The following is a 19004-nucleotide window of genomic DNA, read 5'->3' on the forward strand; positions in this document are numbered from 1 at the left end:
AAATCCCACATGTGATGAACAGAGACCACAACAAAGAAGCACAACTGGCCATGTTGATAACTGTAGATTCTGTACTCAGGAAGGGCTGAATCAATGACTGTGCATGCATCTAGGTGGCCCAGCTGTGTCATTTCACCTTCCTAATACCCAAGGCAAGCATATATGTAGAAAGCATGTAATGTGGAGAACCCTTGAATTCTGAGCACCTGGATTCTGAATTGAGAAGTGACTCAATGGACTCAAAGATGCCACTGTTGCTAACTAGCACATCTCACTTCTGAACAATTTGCCACATCAAGCTTTCCAGAAATAAACAGAATCCTAAAGCTGGAAGAGACCTGAAAGATACTCTAGTTATGGGAAGAACTGGGCCAAACCATACATTACCATAGCAGCATGGGTACTTCCTTCAACTTCCCTTTGGCTGGGCAATATTCAGGTGGAGTGAATGGCATTACTGGCCCCATTCCAGCAGCAGCAGCAGCAGCAGCAGCAGCAGCAGCGTGTGTGTGCGCGCGCACACGCACGCACGCACACACACACACACACACACACACACAAATTGCCTCCACCTGCCAACTTGAAAAGACAGGGATGATCTCTTCTCCCCAGATCTGTTCATAAATATGTAATAGGAGAGGGTTGTGGGCTGGAGTTCTGTTTGTCATAATTAAGCCAGCAATTCCAAACCACCCTTAGGGCTGGGAAGGTTTCACATAGTCTTTTGTGGACTCAGAACTCTCAGCAAAAGTCAGCTGTTTTAATTAAAATCAATCTGAGAAATTTAGCCCAGCCCCTACCCAACTCACCTTTGGCCCTTCTTGTTAGGTTTGCCAGGTCACAGTGCTGGAGTAAGAGCATGCAGTCAGGAGAATCCTGCTTCTATGCCGCTCTTAAATGAGACCGCAGCACTGCCAACACTCTGGGCTCTAGAACTAATGGGAGAGATATCCAAATGATGCAGGCCACACATCAGCACTCTGCACTGGGGAAGAGACACAGTTCACTGGTAGAGGATCTGCTTTGCCTGCAGAAAGTTACAGCTTCAATGCCGGGCACTTCCAGGAGCTTTCCTGCACAGCAGGGATTGCTGCACAGCAGCAGGGTTTGCTGGGAGGCGCGAGTTCAGGGCATATCGGATACTCCAATGCAAAAAGAGGAATTTTTTTTTTTTTACCCTGACATAAATCAGGCTAGGCTCCAATCCACAGAGAAACAACCAACTTGTGTATGGAGTGCCTTCTGATTTGTTGCAAGGACTTCAGGGTAAATCTGGCCAATATGTGAATGCACACCCTCCGTTGCAGTGGAAAGGTGAGCTAACAGCCCTGTCTGTGAATCCTCCAGTAAGGCTGGGAAAGGCCTCATCCAAAACCTTGGAGAGCTGCTGCCAATATGCTGTAGACAATACTGAGCTATTCAGACTCAGTATAAGACAGTTTCATATGCTGAAGACCCAAAGCTCTCTCTGGTTTCTCAGGTTGAGGCAGTGGCCACAGAGGCACTCTTACCTCCAAACTTTGGGGCCCGGGTCTGTGGCTTACTGTAATGCACTCTACATGGGGCTGCTTTTGTATGTAGTCTGGAAACTACAATTGGTGCAGAATGTGGCAGTCTCTGGGGCAACACAAAGGGACCACATAACACCGGTTTTGAAAGAACTGCACTAGCTGCCAATATATTTACGGGTGAAATACAGAGTGCTGGTTATCACCTATAAAGCCCTTAACGGCTTGGGCCCAGGGTATTTACGAGAGTGCCTCCTTTGTCATGAACCCTGCCACCTGTCACAATCTTCTGGAGAGGTCCGGTTCCAGTTGCCATCAGCTCGTTTGGTAGCCACCCGGAACTGTGCTCTCTGTGTGGCTGCCCTGCATCTTTGGAATGCGCTCCCTGCTGAAATAAGAGCATCTCCTTCTCTGTTTGTTTTCAGGAAGACCCTCAAGACTCACCTGTTCTCTCAGGCTTTTAATTAGAATTAATTTTAATAATTTGTTTTAATAAATGTTTTATGCTATTGTTTTTATTGTGTCTCTTGTATTTTAATCTGTGTTGACTTTTAAATATTGTTTTAAATTTTGTACACCACCGAGAGAGGTACATATCAGGCAGTATAAAAATATAATTAAAAAATAATGTTCATAAAAGCATCATAAAATCTCAAAATAAATAAAATGATGATGATGATGATGATGATGATGATGATGTTCATCTCTCTCAGCAGGCAGGAGTGTCAACGGGAGTTTCTGGGCCCAGTCCACTGTATGTGGATTGAGACCTCCCACCCAGTGTATTGGCAACTGTGAGGTGGGCTGCTTGTCTCCACCACTCTGCGTCCACCTCCCCAGCCCAGATAGCCTGCCTGCCATCTCTCCAGGGGCCTACCAACTCTGGTTGTTTCCTCTTCCTCTGCTCTAGCCTCCCGCTCTTCCTTTGAAAAAGAGCACTGGAGCAGATGTGTATTCAGACCCATAGATCTCCAGGCTAGCACTCTACTGGCTTCCAGGAAGTGTATCAAGGCCAGCAAGGTGCTGGTATAGAGCAAAGACATTCAAGGCCAGCACTCTATTGGCCTCCTTGCCATGAGGATGGAAGGAAGGGCAGTGGTGGGCAGACAGGTGGAGTGGTGCCTCTAGACCTAGTACAGAAGGTCGTTGTTCACCGCCATCAGTATGCCTGCGACAGCTGGCAATGTGAAGAATATGGAAGAGCTGCTAGGCAAGCAGCTGTTTTGATTCATAATTCTCACTCTTCAGTAGGGGTAGAACCTGGTGCTGCTGGATGGGCTTCCCTTTGGCTACCCAAGGTGTGTTGTCTTCTTGCAGCCAACTACACTATTCCCTATCCACCCCCCAGCTTTCTCTAGCATAGACCAGGATTTCATTAGCTTGCCTTTAAAGTCCAGCCAACTCCAGTAGTTGTGGCCAATTATACTTCCTAAAAGCTACAGGTTGTGCAGTGCATCCATCTGTATGACACAGGGAATTTCATAGTATTTAAATCAAATCCATCAGGCATTAAATGCTTCAGCCATTTCTGACTCAATTACCTGCAGGAGGAAAGGAAGGCCCAACAAGCACAATGTTGCAGAGCAGCCAGGATTTTCCATTTTAAGGTAGCCCCTGCTGATCAGATTGCTCTGTCAAATCCCTCCCAGGCAAGCTTTCATTTAAAACAGGTAGTCAGTTTATGGACAGCTCTCAAATCTGAATGCAGTAGCATTCACCTTCCTTTAGAAGGAGAGATGGGCAACTTGTTCATGAGGAGGCAGACATTGACCCTGAAGAGAGGTCTGGCCTGGCCTGGACCCCTGCTAGCAGCCTCCCGGAGCCAACAGAACAAGAACAGGCAGAGCTGGCCACTCCCTGGGAGGTCCTGGCACCCCGCCACTAGTGGGGTTCTGGCCCCTCCATCACCCTCAGGTTCCCAGGAGCAGAGGCAACACTGAACCAGGACCAAGCTTCAGCCCCACAGGTAGATTGCATGCTTGGCTACTCAGTATGAGATGATGCCTTTCAGCATCTTCCTGTATCGCTGCTGCCAGATATAGGAGTTTCCCATATTCTGGGAAACACACCAGGGGGAATTGAACGAACAGCCTCCTGCTCTCTGGGCAGGTTGCTTCCCCACTGCGCCATTAGGTGGCACCTTTCTAGTACAGGCACATATTTTAGCATGATGTTTAATGACCTTTCCAAACATATTCAAATCCAATTTGTATATTTAAATAAGGCCAACTTTATTTATTTATTTATTTATTTATTAGATTTATATACTGCCCTTCCAAAATGTCTCAGGGAGGTTTACAACATGATAAAAACAATTAAAACAAGTAAACAGTTAAAATCAAATTATAAAAACAGAATAAAACCAATTAAACAATTCAAACAGCTAAAAACCCCTGGAAATCAGGGCAGCAATTTAAAACAATTTAAAACAGTTTGCCAATCATTTTAAAACCCTGGAAGACCAGGCCAAATAGATAGGTTTTAAGGGCTCTCCTGAAGGACAGTAATGATCTCAAATTACGAATTTCTGCTGGGAGTGCATTCCACAACCCAGGAGCTACAGAGAAGGCCCGCCTCTGAGTCGCCACCAGACAAACTGGTGGCAACTGGAGACAGACCTCCTCAGATGACCTTAACTTGCGGTGGGGATCATGTAGAAGAAGGAGCTCAGACCCAAGCCATTCAGGGCTTTAAAGGTAATAACCAGCACTTTGTATTTTGCCTGGAAACATATCGGCAGCCAGTGTAACTGTTTCAAAACAGGCATAATATGGTCTCTCCGGGTTACCCCAGAGACCAATCTGGCTGCCGCATTCTGAACTAACTGAAGTTTCCGGACTACGTACAAAGGTAGCCCCACGTAGAGAGCATTGCAGTAGTCGAGCCGGGAGGTTACCAGCTGATGAACCACTGTTTTGAGGTCATTATCTTCAAGGAATTGGTGCAGCTGTCAAACCAGCCAAAGCTGGTAGAAAGCACTCCTGGCCATGGCCTCCACCTGAGATACCAGAGTGAGGCCTGGGTCTAGGAGTACTCCCAAGCTGCGCACCTGCTCCTTCTGGGAGAGTGTAACCCCATCCAGCACAGGAAGATCTAACTCACCCCTCAGATTCTGAGCCCGCACAATGAACACCTCCGTCTTGCTTGGTTTCAGCTTCCATTTGTTCTCTCTCATCCAGCCCATTACTGTCTGTAGGCAGGCATTTAGAGAATGAGTGCCATTTCCTGAAGATGAATAGGAGAAGTAGATTTGGGTGTCATCAGCATACTGATAACACCCAGCACCAAATCTCCTGATGACCTCACCCAGCGGTTTCATGTAGATATTAAAAAGCATTGGTGACAGAATGGAGCCCTGGGGCACTCCATATAACAGCTCCCATTTTGAGGAGCAACTGTCACCAAGCTCCACCATCTGGAATCTTCCTGAGAGGTAGGAGTGCCAAACTCCTATCCCTATCCCCAAGTGCCCTATCCCCAACTCCCCCAGGCGATGCAAAAGGATACCATGGTTGATGGTATCGAACACCGCCGAGAGATCCAGAAGAAACAGCAGAGTCACACTCCCTCTGTCGATTCCCTGGTAAAGGTCATCTATCAGGCCGACCAAGGCTGTCTTAACCCCATAGCCAGCTCTAAAGCCAGTTTTAAATGGGTCTAGATAATCAGTTTCCTCCAAGACTGCCTGGAGCTGGTCAGCCACTACCCTCTCAATCACCTTGCCCAACCAAAGGAGACTGGAGATTGGCTTGTAACTGTCCATCACTAAGGGATCCAGGGAAGGCTTCTTTAAGAGTGGTCTAACCAATGCCTCCTTCAAACAAGGAGGCACCCTACCCTCCCTCAGCAATTCATTTATGATATTAACTAGGCCACCTCCAACAATCTCCCTGCTAGATAGAAGCAGCCAAGTCAGGCAAGGATCCAGAGAACAAGTGGTAAGCCACACTGCCCCAAGCAGCTTGTCCACATCCTCAGGAGTCACAGATTGAAACGGATCCAATCTATACTGCAAGAGGGATCGCTGGACACCTCCTCCATAGACCCTGCAAAAACAGTGGAGTCCAAGTCAGCCCGAATACAGGAGATCTTGTTCACAAAAAGCCAGTTAAAAGCATCACAGCAGAATGACCCCAGGGACTGATCTGAGGAAAAAGGAGCAGAAATCAAACTCCTCACAACATGGCATAGTGCTGAGTACAAACCTGCAGTCCCAATGTGCACAGACTAAAAACTCTTTTTCACCGCATGCACCACCACCACCAAAGTCTTCAAAAGGGTCACATGCTGTAGCCTGTCAGATTCGAACCGAGTTCTCCTCCACTTGCACTCTAGTTGCCTACCCAACTGCTTCAGCCCCCACAACTCCTCAGTATACCAAGGGGCCATTTTTGCAGCAGGTCAGAAGGGACGCTTAGGAGCAATCATGTCTACAGCCCTGTTGAGTTCCCTGTTCCAGGTTCCCACCAAGGCATCAACAGAATCATTGGCCGCACCAATGTCAAAATCCTCCAAGGCCTTTTTAAATCCCACTGGGTCCAGCAGCCTTTTCGGACAGACCATCCTAATAGGTCCACCACCCCTGCAGGGGTGGATTGTGGCTGTGAGACCAACCTTAACCAGGTTGTGGCCGGCCATGACAATGGGGAAACTACCGGATCCTACACCGACGGAACACACCCGATCCGAACAAAAGACCAAATCAAGTGTATGGCTGGCAACATGAGTTGGTTCAGAAACTAATTGGGATAGGCCCATAGTTGTCATAGCCACTATGAACTCATGAGCCGCACCAGACAAGCCAGCCCCAAAGTGGATATTGAAGTCCCCCAGCAATAAAGTCTAGGAGACTCCAACACCAACTCCGCAACTAGCTCCGTCAGCTCAGTTAGGGAGTTGGTTGGGCAGTGGGGTGGATGGTACACCAACAGAATCCCCAGTCTATCCCTAGTTCCCAGCCTCAAAAATATGCACTCAATATAAGTCAACTGTCTCACAGGGGCCCTGGTAAGGGAGATGGTATTCTTGTGGACCACAGCCACTCCACCCCCACCCACCCTGCCCACTTCCCCTGGCCTGCTCCACGACAGAGTAATCTGGTGGGAGAAGCTGAGCCCACACTGGACCACTCGCCTCCCCCAACCAGGTCTCAGTTATTCATGCCAGGTCAGCTCCCTCATCCATGATCAAATCGTGGACAATTTCAGTCTTATTCTGAACTGACTTAGCATTGCAGAGGAGCAAGGCCAGACTCTGTGGGTCGTTGGAGCTGTTCCCCAAGGCCTGAGAGTTGACCGAGCAGTTGGAAGAGGAAACAGTTACTAAATTACTGATTTCTCTTCCCCTGCAATGGCCTGCTGCTCTGCCAGTGCCAATTCTTCTGTTCCCCACCACTACAGTTATAGCTGCCCCAGAACCGCTGGGTGCACCCCCAGCACCATCCCACTCAAGAGAACCCAAACACATATCTGCAAAAGGCCTGGCACAACCCAATCCCCCAGCCTTCAGTCCCACCCTCGAAGGCCCAGCTCCTTTGGCGGAAATCTACAGGTGGACTGACAACTATGCCGATGGCTACACCTTTGGCGAGCCTCCTTGCTTTTAAGTCCACAAGCCCCGAAAGCCACACCTCTCACAAGTAGCTCCCAGAACAAGTGACAGGTGGATCTCCTCAACAGTCTGGGGGCTGGCAACCAGCCAGCTAGAACTTGGCAGCAGACAAGCAGGCTGCTTCCCATCTGGGCTGGAAACTCCACAGAAGGCAGAGGGACCAGCTGGGAAATCCTTGCAAGGCAGATGGAATACCCTTACAGCTCCTTGTTACAATTATTCTCACCTTCTCTTTATATCAAGGCCCAGATATAGTTCTGTGTTATAACTGAAGGCTGTTCCTCATAATTTGCATCTTTCAAAGACTTTATTTGCCCAGTTTGAGCCAGAGATTATAGGACTGGTTGCTATTTCCACATTTAGAAGGATTTTTTTTCAATTAAATAGCACTTAATATAGATGTGGGACAAAAACTTCAAATTGGCAGCCTTAGCAGCCTGTCTAAAATACATCTGTAATGCTGACAGGGCAAAATATTCCCACATACATCCCAGATCTTTGTATGTCCCAGATCTAGTTGGATGGCCCCGATCATGCTGGTTTTGTCTGGAAAGCAAAGATGAAGCCTCCTTTCTTGCCAATCTGCTAGCTCTACCAAAAAATTTATATAGTTATCCTTGTTTGGGTTCTACATTGTGCACAACACAGTAAATAAGATTTGCTGCAAAAACCTGCTTTATTAATTTTTCAAAAATTTATTAGGGAACACATATTGCCAGGATCTTGCTAATTTAATATAGTTGCTCCAATTTGTACCTATCAACATTGTAAGGCATGTTCTGGGATATATCTAACATGTGCTCTGAGCTCTCTAAAGAAAAGTGATGCCCTTATTCTTGGCACAAACATTTCAACAAGCTTCCAAGTGGCATTAATGTAACCACTTGTGCTGCTCCTTAAGCATTTGGTCTTTCTACAGCATTTTGGAAAGCAACTTGGCTAACCCCTGCTAACTTGGCAAAGAGGCACCTTTTAATGTGGGGATTCTCTTTTATTTAGCGGAGGAGAGTAACTGGCCCTATCCACCCCCAGCACAGCACCTCCGGTGACTGTTGCTGGTTTCTATCTTATGTTTCTTTTTAGATTGTGAGCCCTTTGGGGATAGGTATCCATCTTATTTGTTTATTATTTCTGCGTAAACCGCCCTGAGCCATTTGGAAGGACGGTATAGAAATCGAATTAATAAATTATAAACTTCTACTTCTATGTAGTACTACTTTTTTTTGAAAGGCACTTCTATGCCATGCTCCCTCAGGATTTTTAAAAACAGATCTCAAAGCCTACTTGTTCAGAGCGGCTTTTTAATGTGTGTTACTACAGCTTGATGGGTTTTTAATTTTAATTGGGTTTGTTTTAATGGTTTTAATTCTACATTGTTATATTGTGTTTTTATAATACTTTTATTGCTTAATATTGTGAGCCGCCTCAAGCAGTATTGTACTCAAGGGGGAGGATATAAATATAAATATTTTAAATAAAATAAATTCAGTTCTAAGCCTCAGTAGACCTTTGATTTAGTTGCTTTATGGCTCTCTCAGCTAAAACATATGAATTTCTGCCCAAAGTTTCAAAATTTATTACAGCGGTATAGGCATAAGGCAATAAATATTTTAAATAAATAAACAGTAGTCAACAGGCAGCCTGATATCCCCGCCATCTGCTGCGTGTGTTACCCCATGCTGGCCACAGCCCTTCTGGCTGTGTTTCAACACTAATAGAGGGGGTGTTCCAAGCGCTGGGGACTGACATGACACATGTGACACATCCAGTTGACCAGTGCTTCTTAGCTGGCAGGCTGGTTGCTCCCCACTCTCCCTTGCTCATGAGAGAGAAACAGCCCAGTTGAACTGGTGAAGAAAGCACTTGTTGGCTGGGTGGGACCCACATGCGTACATGTGCAGCAGGGGGAAAGGGCAGGAGAGTATTGCTCAGTGGAAGCAGGGGGTGAGGGATCAGAGCTTGGCTGCAGCTACAGCAGCACTGGGGGAGGGTGGGATTGCCAACACTAATACTAATAGACTAATACTATTAAGACAGGCTCAAGCTTAGGCCCTGGGTATTTAAGAGAACGTCTTCTTCGCCATGAGGAGGTGGATAGGGCCAGTTACTCTCCCCCTGCTAAATAAAGAGAATCGCCACATTAAAAGATGCCTCTTTGCCAAGGTAGCAGGGGCACCTTCTGCTACAATTTGATGTTTTAAATGATTTTAATTGTAAACTGCCCAGAGATGCAAGTTTTGGGCGGTCGAGAAATTCTAAATAAATACATAAATAAAATAAATTAAAATAAAATAAATAAAATAAGTTGGATATAATTATTCTACAAGTAGCAATTAAAATATAAACTTCTTGCCAAACTAGTTGCCGGAGCGCATACTGATGAACAAACTATGTGGGACAATCTTTCTTCAGCTGGAAGCTCGTCATCTGCATCATCCTGCCAAGTGGTGAAAACTGTACCACACATCAGGTGCAGACATGTGACCCAATGTTCTCCTGTATCCTCCTTTAGACTTGTTCAGGATTGCTCAACTTTGGCTCTCCAGATGTTTTTGGACAACTCTCATATCCCCCAGCCATAGTGGCTGTAGACAGGGATTATGGGAGTTGTAGGCCAACATCTGCTGGAGGGCTGAAGTTGAACAGCCCGGCTCTAGTTGGTGCTGAGAGAGATACGATTCCCTCCTCCCAGAGGTAATGGATGGGAAGCATTCTCTAAATCAAGTGTCAGTTGTTGCAACAGTCATTCTAGAAACTTTGTTGGTCGTCTTGTGTTTGACGTAATTTGTAATGCTGCCATTTAAACTCATGTTCATCCCTGAGAGCCACGAGAGCATAAAACAAGTTCTTTAAACACACATGTATGTGTGCGTGTACACACACACCCTAAATAACTGGGCCACACATCAATATTTTGGAGAACAAAACGGTCAGTTTATGATGCTTTCACTTTAAAAGTTTCAGATGATATAAACCACTTCAAGTCTTTGGAATTCTATGTACCAAGTGCTTTACATAAGAACAGCCCTGCTGGATAAGGCCCAAGGCCCATATAATCCAGCATCCTATTTCATACAGTGGTCCACCAGATGCCACTGGAAGCCTACAGGCAGGAGTTGAGGGCATGCCCTCTCTCCTGCCGTTACTCCCCAGCGACTGGTACTCAGAAGCATCCTGCATTTGAGGCTGGAGGTGACCCATAGCTCTCTGACTATTAGCCATTGATAGACCTCTCCTCCATGAAGCTATCCAAATCCTTCTTAAAGCCATCCAGGTTGTTGGCTGTCACCACATCCTGTGGCAGAGAATTCCACAAGTTGCTTATGTGTTGTGTGAAAAAGTACCTCTGTTGGTTGGTCCTAAATTTCCCGGCAATCAATTTCATGGGTTGACCCCTGGTTCTAGTGTTATGTGAGAGGGAGAAGAATCCACTTTCTCCACACCATGCATGATTTTATAGACCTCTATCATGTCTCCCCGCAGTTGTCTTTTTTCTAAACTAAAAAGCCCCAGGTGTTGTAGCCTTGCTTCATAAGAAAGGTGCTCTAGGCACCTGATCCTCTTGGTTGCCCTCTTTTGCACCTTTTCCAGATCTTTGCAAATCTCATTATAAATACCTTATTTGATTTTGCTCTGTGCAAGTAAGGAAAGTGGTCCACCTCTCTCTTCCTGGCAGCCTGCCTGATACTTGAAAATTATTATGCCCATCTTAATAACCTCATGTTTTTAATAAAAGAACACATTTAACAGGTGGCATACAGGATGCTTTCTACTGTATACACATTTTAGAGTAAAGACATATAGCTCAAGAAACATGTTCTAAAAAGTTTGTAATAAGTTCTGTAGCCAAAAAGCAGAAAAGTATATATTTGAGTTCTTAGGGCTTCACTCATTTGTTTAAGCACAGAAAGCACACTAAGTGGCCTATAGGAACTTGCTTTTATGAAATATCAGCAAAGATACAACTCACACACATATACTAAGATAATGCAAAATATTTAATATAATATCAAATGTTATCTTAAAAAAAATACTAGTATAACAAGTCGACTATCCTTTTCCTCAGCACTAATGGGAAGCCAAAGAACAGAAATACAGATTTAATTAAATGTTACTATTTTATTTGTGAAAAAACTACAAGCAGAATTCATAAATAGACATTTCTATTTAAAGCAGGAAAATGATAAAGTGGCTTCTAATAACAGTCGTGCACATGCCGGTAACAGGAATATATTAACATCTTTTATTTGCTAGACAAAGAGCAGTGTCCAATATAAATTTCCCGAAAACATTTAAGACCTGTGAATTTTTCTGACCAGTTCACAAAACCACCATTGACACTTTTAGCATGAAGATTAAAAACAAACTTAACAGGACTGTCAGCTCTAAAGACTTTACAGAGCAGAAAACTTCCAAAAGCGTTATACAAGCTGTCTTTCTGGGCAAATGAAAAATATAGCTCGTATAATACATTAACATAAAAATCCACAAGATAAAATTATGTCTCAACATACTTAAACAAGCATTCTCTATTTGTCTCCAAACAAACAAAGCTAAAGAAATAATGTAACCATCTTTACACAGTAAATTAAGGTTACAAGTCATACACAAGAACAGAACTGCTTGCGCATTAAAAACTGTTCAGCTCCATTGTCATATTCTAAATGTTGGCTCTTAAACCATTTCCCCCCGGTTACATACAAGCAAAGGTTATTATAGTCAGCAATTAATAAATTTTCAATAATTTATGCTTATGGTTGTTTAAAAAAGTAGACTGAGAATGGTATTGATAAGGCAGGTGGAACTGTCTCTTAATGAGTATAGCAACTGCCCAATTTTAAAACCTAACTCAATTTTTAACACGCAAAATGCTTTCAGTTAAAGCTGCCCATCTTAAAAATGCCTTTACTTTTCCCTTTGCACGACTATGTCAAACTGAGCAAGTCAGGCAAGCTGTTGTGTGTATGGGTGTGCACGTGTGTGTGTGTGTGTCTCTGTGTAGTGTAAAAATTGAAACTTGCAAATTTAACACTGTGCTTTTTCCTCGCCTGCTTTCTGTGCCACTGGCTACCAAGCATTTCTGGCCCTTCCTCTAGACTAGTATTTTAAACATGCTCTCCAACTAACGTATGGCAAACTGAAATGCAGAAAGTGAAGGGAATTCAGTTTTCAAACATGCCTTTTTTTTTTAAAGGAGTGTCGTCCATCTTAAAGGTTAAGCAAAAAAGCAAACTCATAACACAACAGCTAAGAATGCGGCCCACGAAAGTTTGAATGCTTAGCTGACAATTTCAATCAAGTGCAGTTTCATTCAGTCCACTTGTACCAAAGATAGATTTGCATACTTTACCCTAACAAGCTAATATATCACAGAGGCACACATCAAAGAAAAGAAAAAGAAAAAAGAAAACCCAAAGAGGATTTCGCTGAATTGGTAAGCCAATGAGCAGCTCATTACCGTTAAAGCTTTTATCACCTAACCCAAGGGGCATGTTTCACAGGGGACAACCCGCCAATCCCTGCTGCTGTGAACCATCTGAATGGCAGCCCACAAGAAGCCATACTAAAATGAATGGAGGATACAGAGCAACAGTGCTTGGTGAGTGGTGCTCACTGTGTTAAGTAATTTTCTCAACACTCACACTTTTTTCCCGACCAAGGCCTTTTTCTAGAGAACCACTGACAGAAGGACATTGCTTGTATACAAAGGTGCACTCCCACTGCCCATGCCCATAGATCAGGCCTTTGCTGGGAAGGGGCCAAATTCATTCTGGTTCATTTATTAAAAAACTGTGCAAAATACACATCTGGGACTAAGTTCAAAACATCTCTTTAAAAATTAAAATTTTTCTCCAAAAATAAATTATGGCTGACCAATTTACCCTCCCTGAGATCCTTTAAAGGAACAGTAAAACTTGGAAAAGGAATGTCTTTACAATATTTTACCAATGTTAAAAATGTGGACTGGTGTGGACTATTAAAAACTACGCATAATATTGTGTTTCAGAGCTTATGAGAATCATCTGGTTTTCCTTTGGTTCTTTTTATTTTTCAATAAATACTTTAAGAATACAATTTCAAAAAAGAATAGATACAAGAACAATTTAATGAGGAACCCACCATGTTCAGAATCAAAACTGCAGCTGCAAAGGCACTGCTCTGCTACTCTACCTCTTTGAGCAGAGTTCTTTTATTAAGCATAGGTTAAAAATTTAAAATTGGGTGTCTGCTACTACTTAAAACTAAATTGATAAAATGCAACAATTTCATTGCCTCCACACAACAGAAATAATTTATATTTTTCAAGCAAGAAATTAGTACAGTAATTGTCTAGCACCAAGTTCTGGCAAGTGGCCCTTTGAGCATAAACACCCACATGGTATCCATTTTGATATCAGAAGAAAAAGGTTACTGAAATTACAGCAAAGCACTCTGGGTCGCCTAAAAAAGCACACACAATGAGAGCTTGAAGGGTTGTTGTGGTTGTTTTTTAAACAGTGTTCCATCTCTTCATTCTAGTGTTTGAAGCAGAACACACATTTAAACTAGGTAAAACTGCAACACAATTCTAATGGGCCCGAAAGGAAGCTTATAATAAAAATGCTTTTCTACCAAGAACAAACAAGTTACTGACCAACCTGATGCCCCCACTGTCAGTATTAAAGTTCTTCACAATTGTAGCTTCCATGGAAAGATATATTATCTAGACATATCAAAACACAATTATCCCAACACATCATCATTGGACGACAGGCTGTTTAAAAAAACATCACCCTTGGGATACACAGTGAATTAAATTAAAACCAAATAGTATAGAGACAAAACATGGAAGATCTGCATTGAGAACAAGTCATATGACACCAGATCATGTAGAGGCCTTATTATATTAGGGGTTTTTTTTGGGGGGGGGGACCCTCAGTCTTAAGGCTGCTATTCTCTGCCTTGAATCATAAAAGCCAGCAGACATTTCCCCATAGATATTACACATTACCCCATAACCAATACAGATCTGGACCATGGCTAGATTAACCTTACAGAACATCATACTTGTGTGAGACTGGTTATGCAAAACTGGGCAAAGTTAGTGTGCAGCCATCATACACATTAATACTAGGCATTCTGAAACCAGCAAGGCTTGTGGTTTTTCCACCAGGACAGCATACACTGTTGTAGGACAAGGCTGGAGATTTATTGTTTTCAGAGATTCTACTGGGAATGCAAGTGACCTGGAGTGACCTTTTGGATTTCAAAAAACAGAACATAAAATAAGAAAATAGACATCTATCTTTGTCCAGTGCTCTTCAGCCAAAAGCACAAGAAGAAAGCCAGGCCCTGTTTCAGTTTGAACCTCCAGGAACACTCTGTTAATCCATGACTGGTTCCAGTTCAGTTTCAGCACTTTCCAAAGGGCACTTCACTGTCCCAGATCTTAAATTGTTTCGCTTCACAGTGTTTCAAGCACCAGCGTTTTCCATGTATTGGTTTCAAATAACCCTATATATATTTTATTTATATATTTATATATATATATATTTATATATAATTTATATCAAAACTGATAGTACACAGTATAACTGGACGAAGAGGAAGAACTGAACTCAAAAGGATATGCTGAAAGAACTAGAGGATGGAGTTTGTGAATGCAATAAATAAAAAACACTCCTAAAGCCCTCCCCTCCCACCCGCCTCACATACCCTCACCCCAAAAACTAACAACATTTGCCATGTTCATGGAAAAACTGTGCACAGCAGATTTATAAAAAAGTAGAGTCAGGAGCACATCCAATTATAAATGATTGTTAGGAAAATCATATAAAACAATGGAATACATAAGTGTCAAAAAGTAATTGTCAGGGTGCGAAATTCCTTGGTGGCCAGATGCCCACAGCCAGCCCAAATGATCCTGGTGTCATCAGTTAAGGGGGTGATGTCCAAAATCATGTTGAAGCACAGGAGGAGGAAGTGGCACTGGCAGCTCTCCCAGGACAACAGCCCAGTGGACAGGTGGAATATATGAATTTCATACCCTGATTTCATAAGTTTCCCACAATTCCATGTGCAATTCTCAGAAAGATTCATCGTTGACTGCAGACATGTCGCCCTTTGGCGTGGAGGAACGGGATGAGCCCTTGTCTGTGCTCTCGGAGCCCGAGCTGCTCTGATTTTGCTGTTCTGATCCTGCACTGGAGGTCACTGTGGATGAGGATGTGGAGGAAGAGCGAGTCTTTTCTTTAAAGTCTGTGATAATTACTGTGACATTCCCCACTGTGACTGCCAGCTGCTGGGCGGTACTTCTGTCCACATTTTTCAGTCTGGGCCTTAAATAATAACAATAATAATAACAATAATAATAATAACAGAAAAAGAGAAGACTGATTATAAACCACAGAGGAGCCTTCTGTTAAGACACTTTTCTCAACTCACTCACAGGATCAGTTCTAAAGGGAGCAGAGGTGCAGCCTACTGATGAATAGTTGTGTATAAGACAAAACAACTGGAGGACAGCAAAAAGCTGACCTTTTGCTCCTTTACATGCTTAGTCTAGAAACACCACAGCAGCAGCATGCTCCGTTCCCCCAGAGTGCACAACACGTGTGGCTGGGGAATCAATTTTTGGAGCTCTGCAGAAGTAGGAAGTTATCTTCTATTCCACTCAGCCGGAAAGAACAGAAGTATGACAGAGCTACACAAGTATCAAGAAAGCCTCAGGGTCCCTTCTTGGATAAAATGATTCCATACTTGGAATCCTTCATCTTGTCAAGTGCCCCAAAGCTGCGACTTTGCAATACAAAACCATAAGAAAGCATCTGCAAGTGGTACTGTCATTTGCATAGGGGATCTCTGCTGCTGCAAGCATGACAGGTACAGCACAACTTGGCATCCCTTTCCAACTGCTGGGAATTTATATAAAGCAGCAACCCAAACAACCCATGTAGAAAATGGCTCAAACCAGTCCCTTCTGGATATGACTACTGAATGCAAGCACATGAAATATGCACCATCTTTAATGCATATCATTAGCTTTATCCCTATCCAAAAAGAGTCCAATAAAGCAAAAAGTCACCGCAATTTACAGCACAGGATCCTCTTAATGATCTGTGCCACACTAACACGTGATTGCTAAGCTAGCTAATAAAACACTGAATGACATGCACATCTGACTGCAAAGTGTTCAGCCCACAATACTAACACAAGTGTGAAGGAGGAGGATTTGTTTCAAGACAGACCTATGTCTGCAACTGCTAAGGGTGCTTTAGCCAGAGCAGTTTTGACTAGCAATAGATGCTAAGTCAGTTTTATTTGTTTGCTGGTTGGGAGGCCCAGCCAGTTCCCTGCTGTCATGCTCAAAGTATCAGGCAGGCACAACAATGGCAATCTTAAGACAACATGAATAGCTGCTTTTTAGCAGCTAAAACATTCACTCTGTGGGTGACTAAGAGGCTGTACTTCAAGATCAAACTGTGAACAATCAGCTGTCTCAAAGTAAGTAGAGTTAACATATCTGGCACTATTAGTAGTTTTTAAGACTATTTTTGTAGGGACGTCAGAGTGAGTTAGAGGCAAACTCTTGTCCCACTTCATGATTTTTTGGCACCAAGCCTGCCTTAAATATTTGATCAACTCAGTCAAAGATATGAGGGAGATTTGCCAGTCTCCTCTGCCAGAGGAGATTAGGGTTACGTCTACACCCCAAAGGGTGTATAGGGGTGAGCAGCTGTACTTGGAAACGTTCTGCAGATATGTAGAATCTGAAGGCATTGTCTAACCCTCCAACTACAATCTTAATCCTTCAGCTCCTTCTACCTCTTATGGTTTCACATTTCAAATAAGGCAAAATGGCAAAATGAGAATCAGAAGTGTCTTCTTTTGGTCATCTTTCTCAGAAGACTAGGAGGTAACAGGGAATAAAAATTGACCCTTGTTGTCCCCAGATACTTTACACAGACCATCAAAGTAATCAGGCAGAGAAAGGAGCTTTCCCCCCAGTTCTCAACCCTACAGAATAGAGAATGCCATTTCAAAATGCGTTCTTAGCCCACAAATACCCACCAAGAACAAAAGTTGGGGAAATGGAGGCAGTTCTGTTTCCACCATTTTATTTTTTATTACTGGCCTCTCCTGCCTGATACCATGGAGAAGCTGCTTCCAGTCAGTGCAGACACTGACTTGATAAAAGGCAGCTTCCTATGTACTACCCTCAACCCCAGTTTTCAGATCTACTCTTTATCTCAACTCATTCTCATGCCCTGGTCTTCCATCTTTGTTTTCACAAAGTTTTAGCAAAGAAAACTTGACAGTCACCACTTAGTCTCCCAATTCTGATGTCCGTACACATGTATGTACACACACCATGATAGTTCAGCAGGCTGAGGAAAGCCTTCAATTTTCCACTGCTATCTGACAGATTTTCAAGCCTGAACCTGAATAGCTCAAATCCAGACTAATTTTCTTAGGTAGTTTTGAAGCAATCATAAATTGTGGAAAGGACAGTGGGAAAGAGAGATAACTTGCATATTATACCCTATGAAGCACATACAATATCAACACAAAGTTTTAGGAGTCATAGCACATGGAAAAGGCAGAGAGAGAGAGAGAGAGAGAGAGAGAGAGAGAGAGAGAGAGAGAGAGAGAGAGAGGCAGGCTAAAAATGTTAAGAAATACTACACAACATAACTCCACTCCCAAACTGAGTACAACTCTATGGTGCTTCATGAATTACTCAGTTTTAAAAGGCACAACTGCATAGAACTAAAAATATTTTCATCCGATTACTCTATGATTGCCAGTACAGTAGATTTCCATTAAAGGAAAACTGCACAGCAAATTAGAGACAGAAAAACCTAATTTACCCATTGCAAATTTCAGACAGTGCAAACACTACTGGGTGAAGTATAATTCTTTGGAGTGCTTTCGGTCTGCACATTTCAAACAAGAGACAGTATTTTCGTTACATTAATGACTCTTTCACACGTTACCCTCTTGAGGAGGGCCAACAAGCACTGACAGGGGAAAAAGAAAAGAAAAGTTGCCATATGCGCTGGTTTTACTTTCAAGGGATGTCTGGTAGTGGTTGCTTTCCCTTCTCAAGGACATACAACAGCAGTCATCACTCAACTGAGCAAAGGGGAAATAAGTCTTGTAGCTATTTCCTCTGGCAAGTAAAAGCAAGGCACTATACAGTGACCACGAGTGGCCAGTGGTGGGTTTTTCTTCCCCTTTGCCCAAAGGCACAGGCAAGGGAAGGACTAGAAGTGGGCTTTTCAGCCACAGTCACTTAAAGCAGAGCAACTCTCCCCACAGAGATATATTTTAAGGAAAAAACATTCTCTCTCTCTCTCTCTCTCTCTCTCTCACACACACACACACACACACACACACACACACACACACACACACAGAGTTTGTATACTGGACTCTGGTATTCACACTCATGTACAAGTATGAGATGAACGAACAATGTTTCCCATTTTGCTGAGATTCGATGTACGCATAGTGGCATCCAGAACAGGATGCAATGGGGAGGCTCTTGTAGGGCTGAAAAGGAAAGCGGAATCTCCACTGTGCAGGTCCCAGGCTGCTTGACAGCCTCGAGGCCCTAGTAAGCACATATAAGCATATACCAAGGTCTAGTCCCATCTCCCAAGCACCTGAGGTGTCATGGCAAGCCACTGCCCAACCCCAAAGCACAGAGGGGCCGCACACCATTCTGCTTGATCTCCACTGCTCTCTACATTTCCCAGGCTTAATTCCATGGCGTACTGAGGGCACCACACACTCATTCCCCCTTGACCTGCCTGATCTTCCTCTCATTCCAACCTAGAGCATGCTACACATCCATTTCTCCCTCACCTGCCCAATCTTTACCCAGCCTTAACCTCATGTTGC

The 19004-nt window shown here is 43.5% G+C and overlaps 1 protein-coding gene across 1 annotated transcript in view; it reads right to left on the bottom strand.

The window, feature by feature from the left end:
• Positions 1–11217: 11217 nt before the first annotated feature.
• Positions 11218–19004, bottom strand: part of RYBP (RING1 and YY1 binding protein) — a 114246-nt gene continuing 106459 nt past the window's right edge. The window contains exon 5 of the mRNA XM_053298462.1: positions 11218–15436. Within this exon, the coding sequence (XP_053154437.1) occupies positions 15184–15436 (253 nt within the window). The 3' untranslated portion in view covers positions 11218–15183. The remainder of the gene's footprint in view (positions 15437–19004) is intronic.

Source organism: Hemicordylus capensis, chromosome 2 (assembly GCF_027244095.1).
Source record: "Hemicordylus capensis ecotype Gifberg chromosome 2, rHemCap1.1.pri, whole genome shotgun sequence".
Classification (NCBI taxonomy): Eukaryota; Metazoa; Chordata; class Lepidosauria; order Squamata; family Cordylidae; genus Hemicordylus; species Hemicordylus capensis.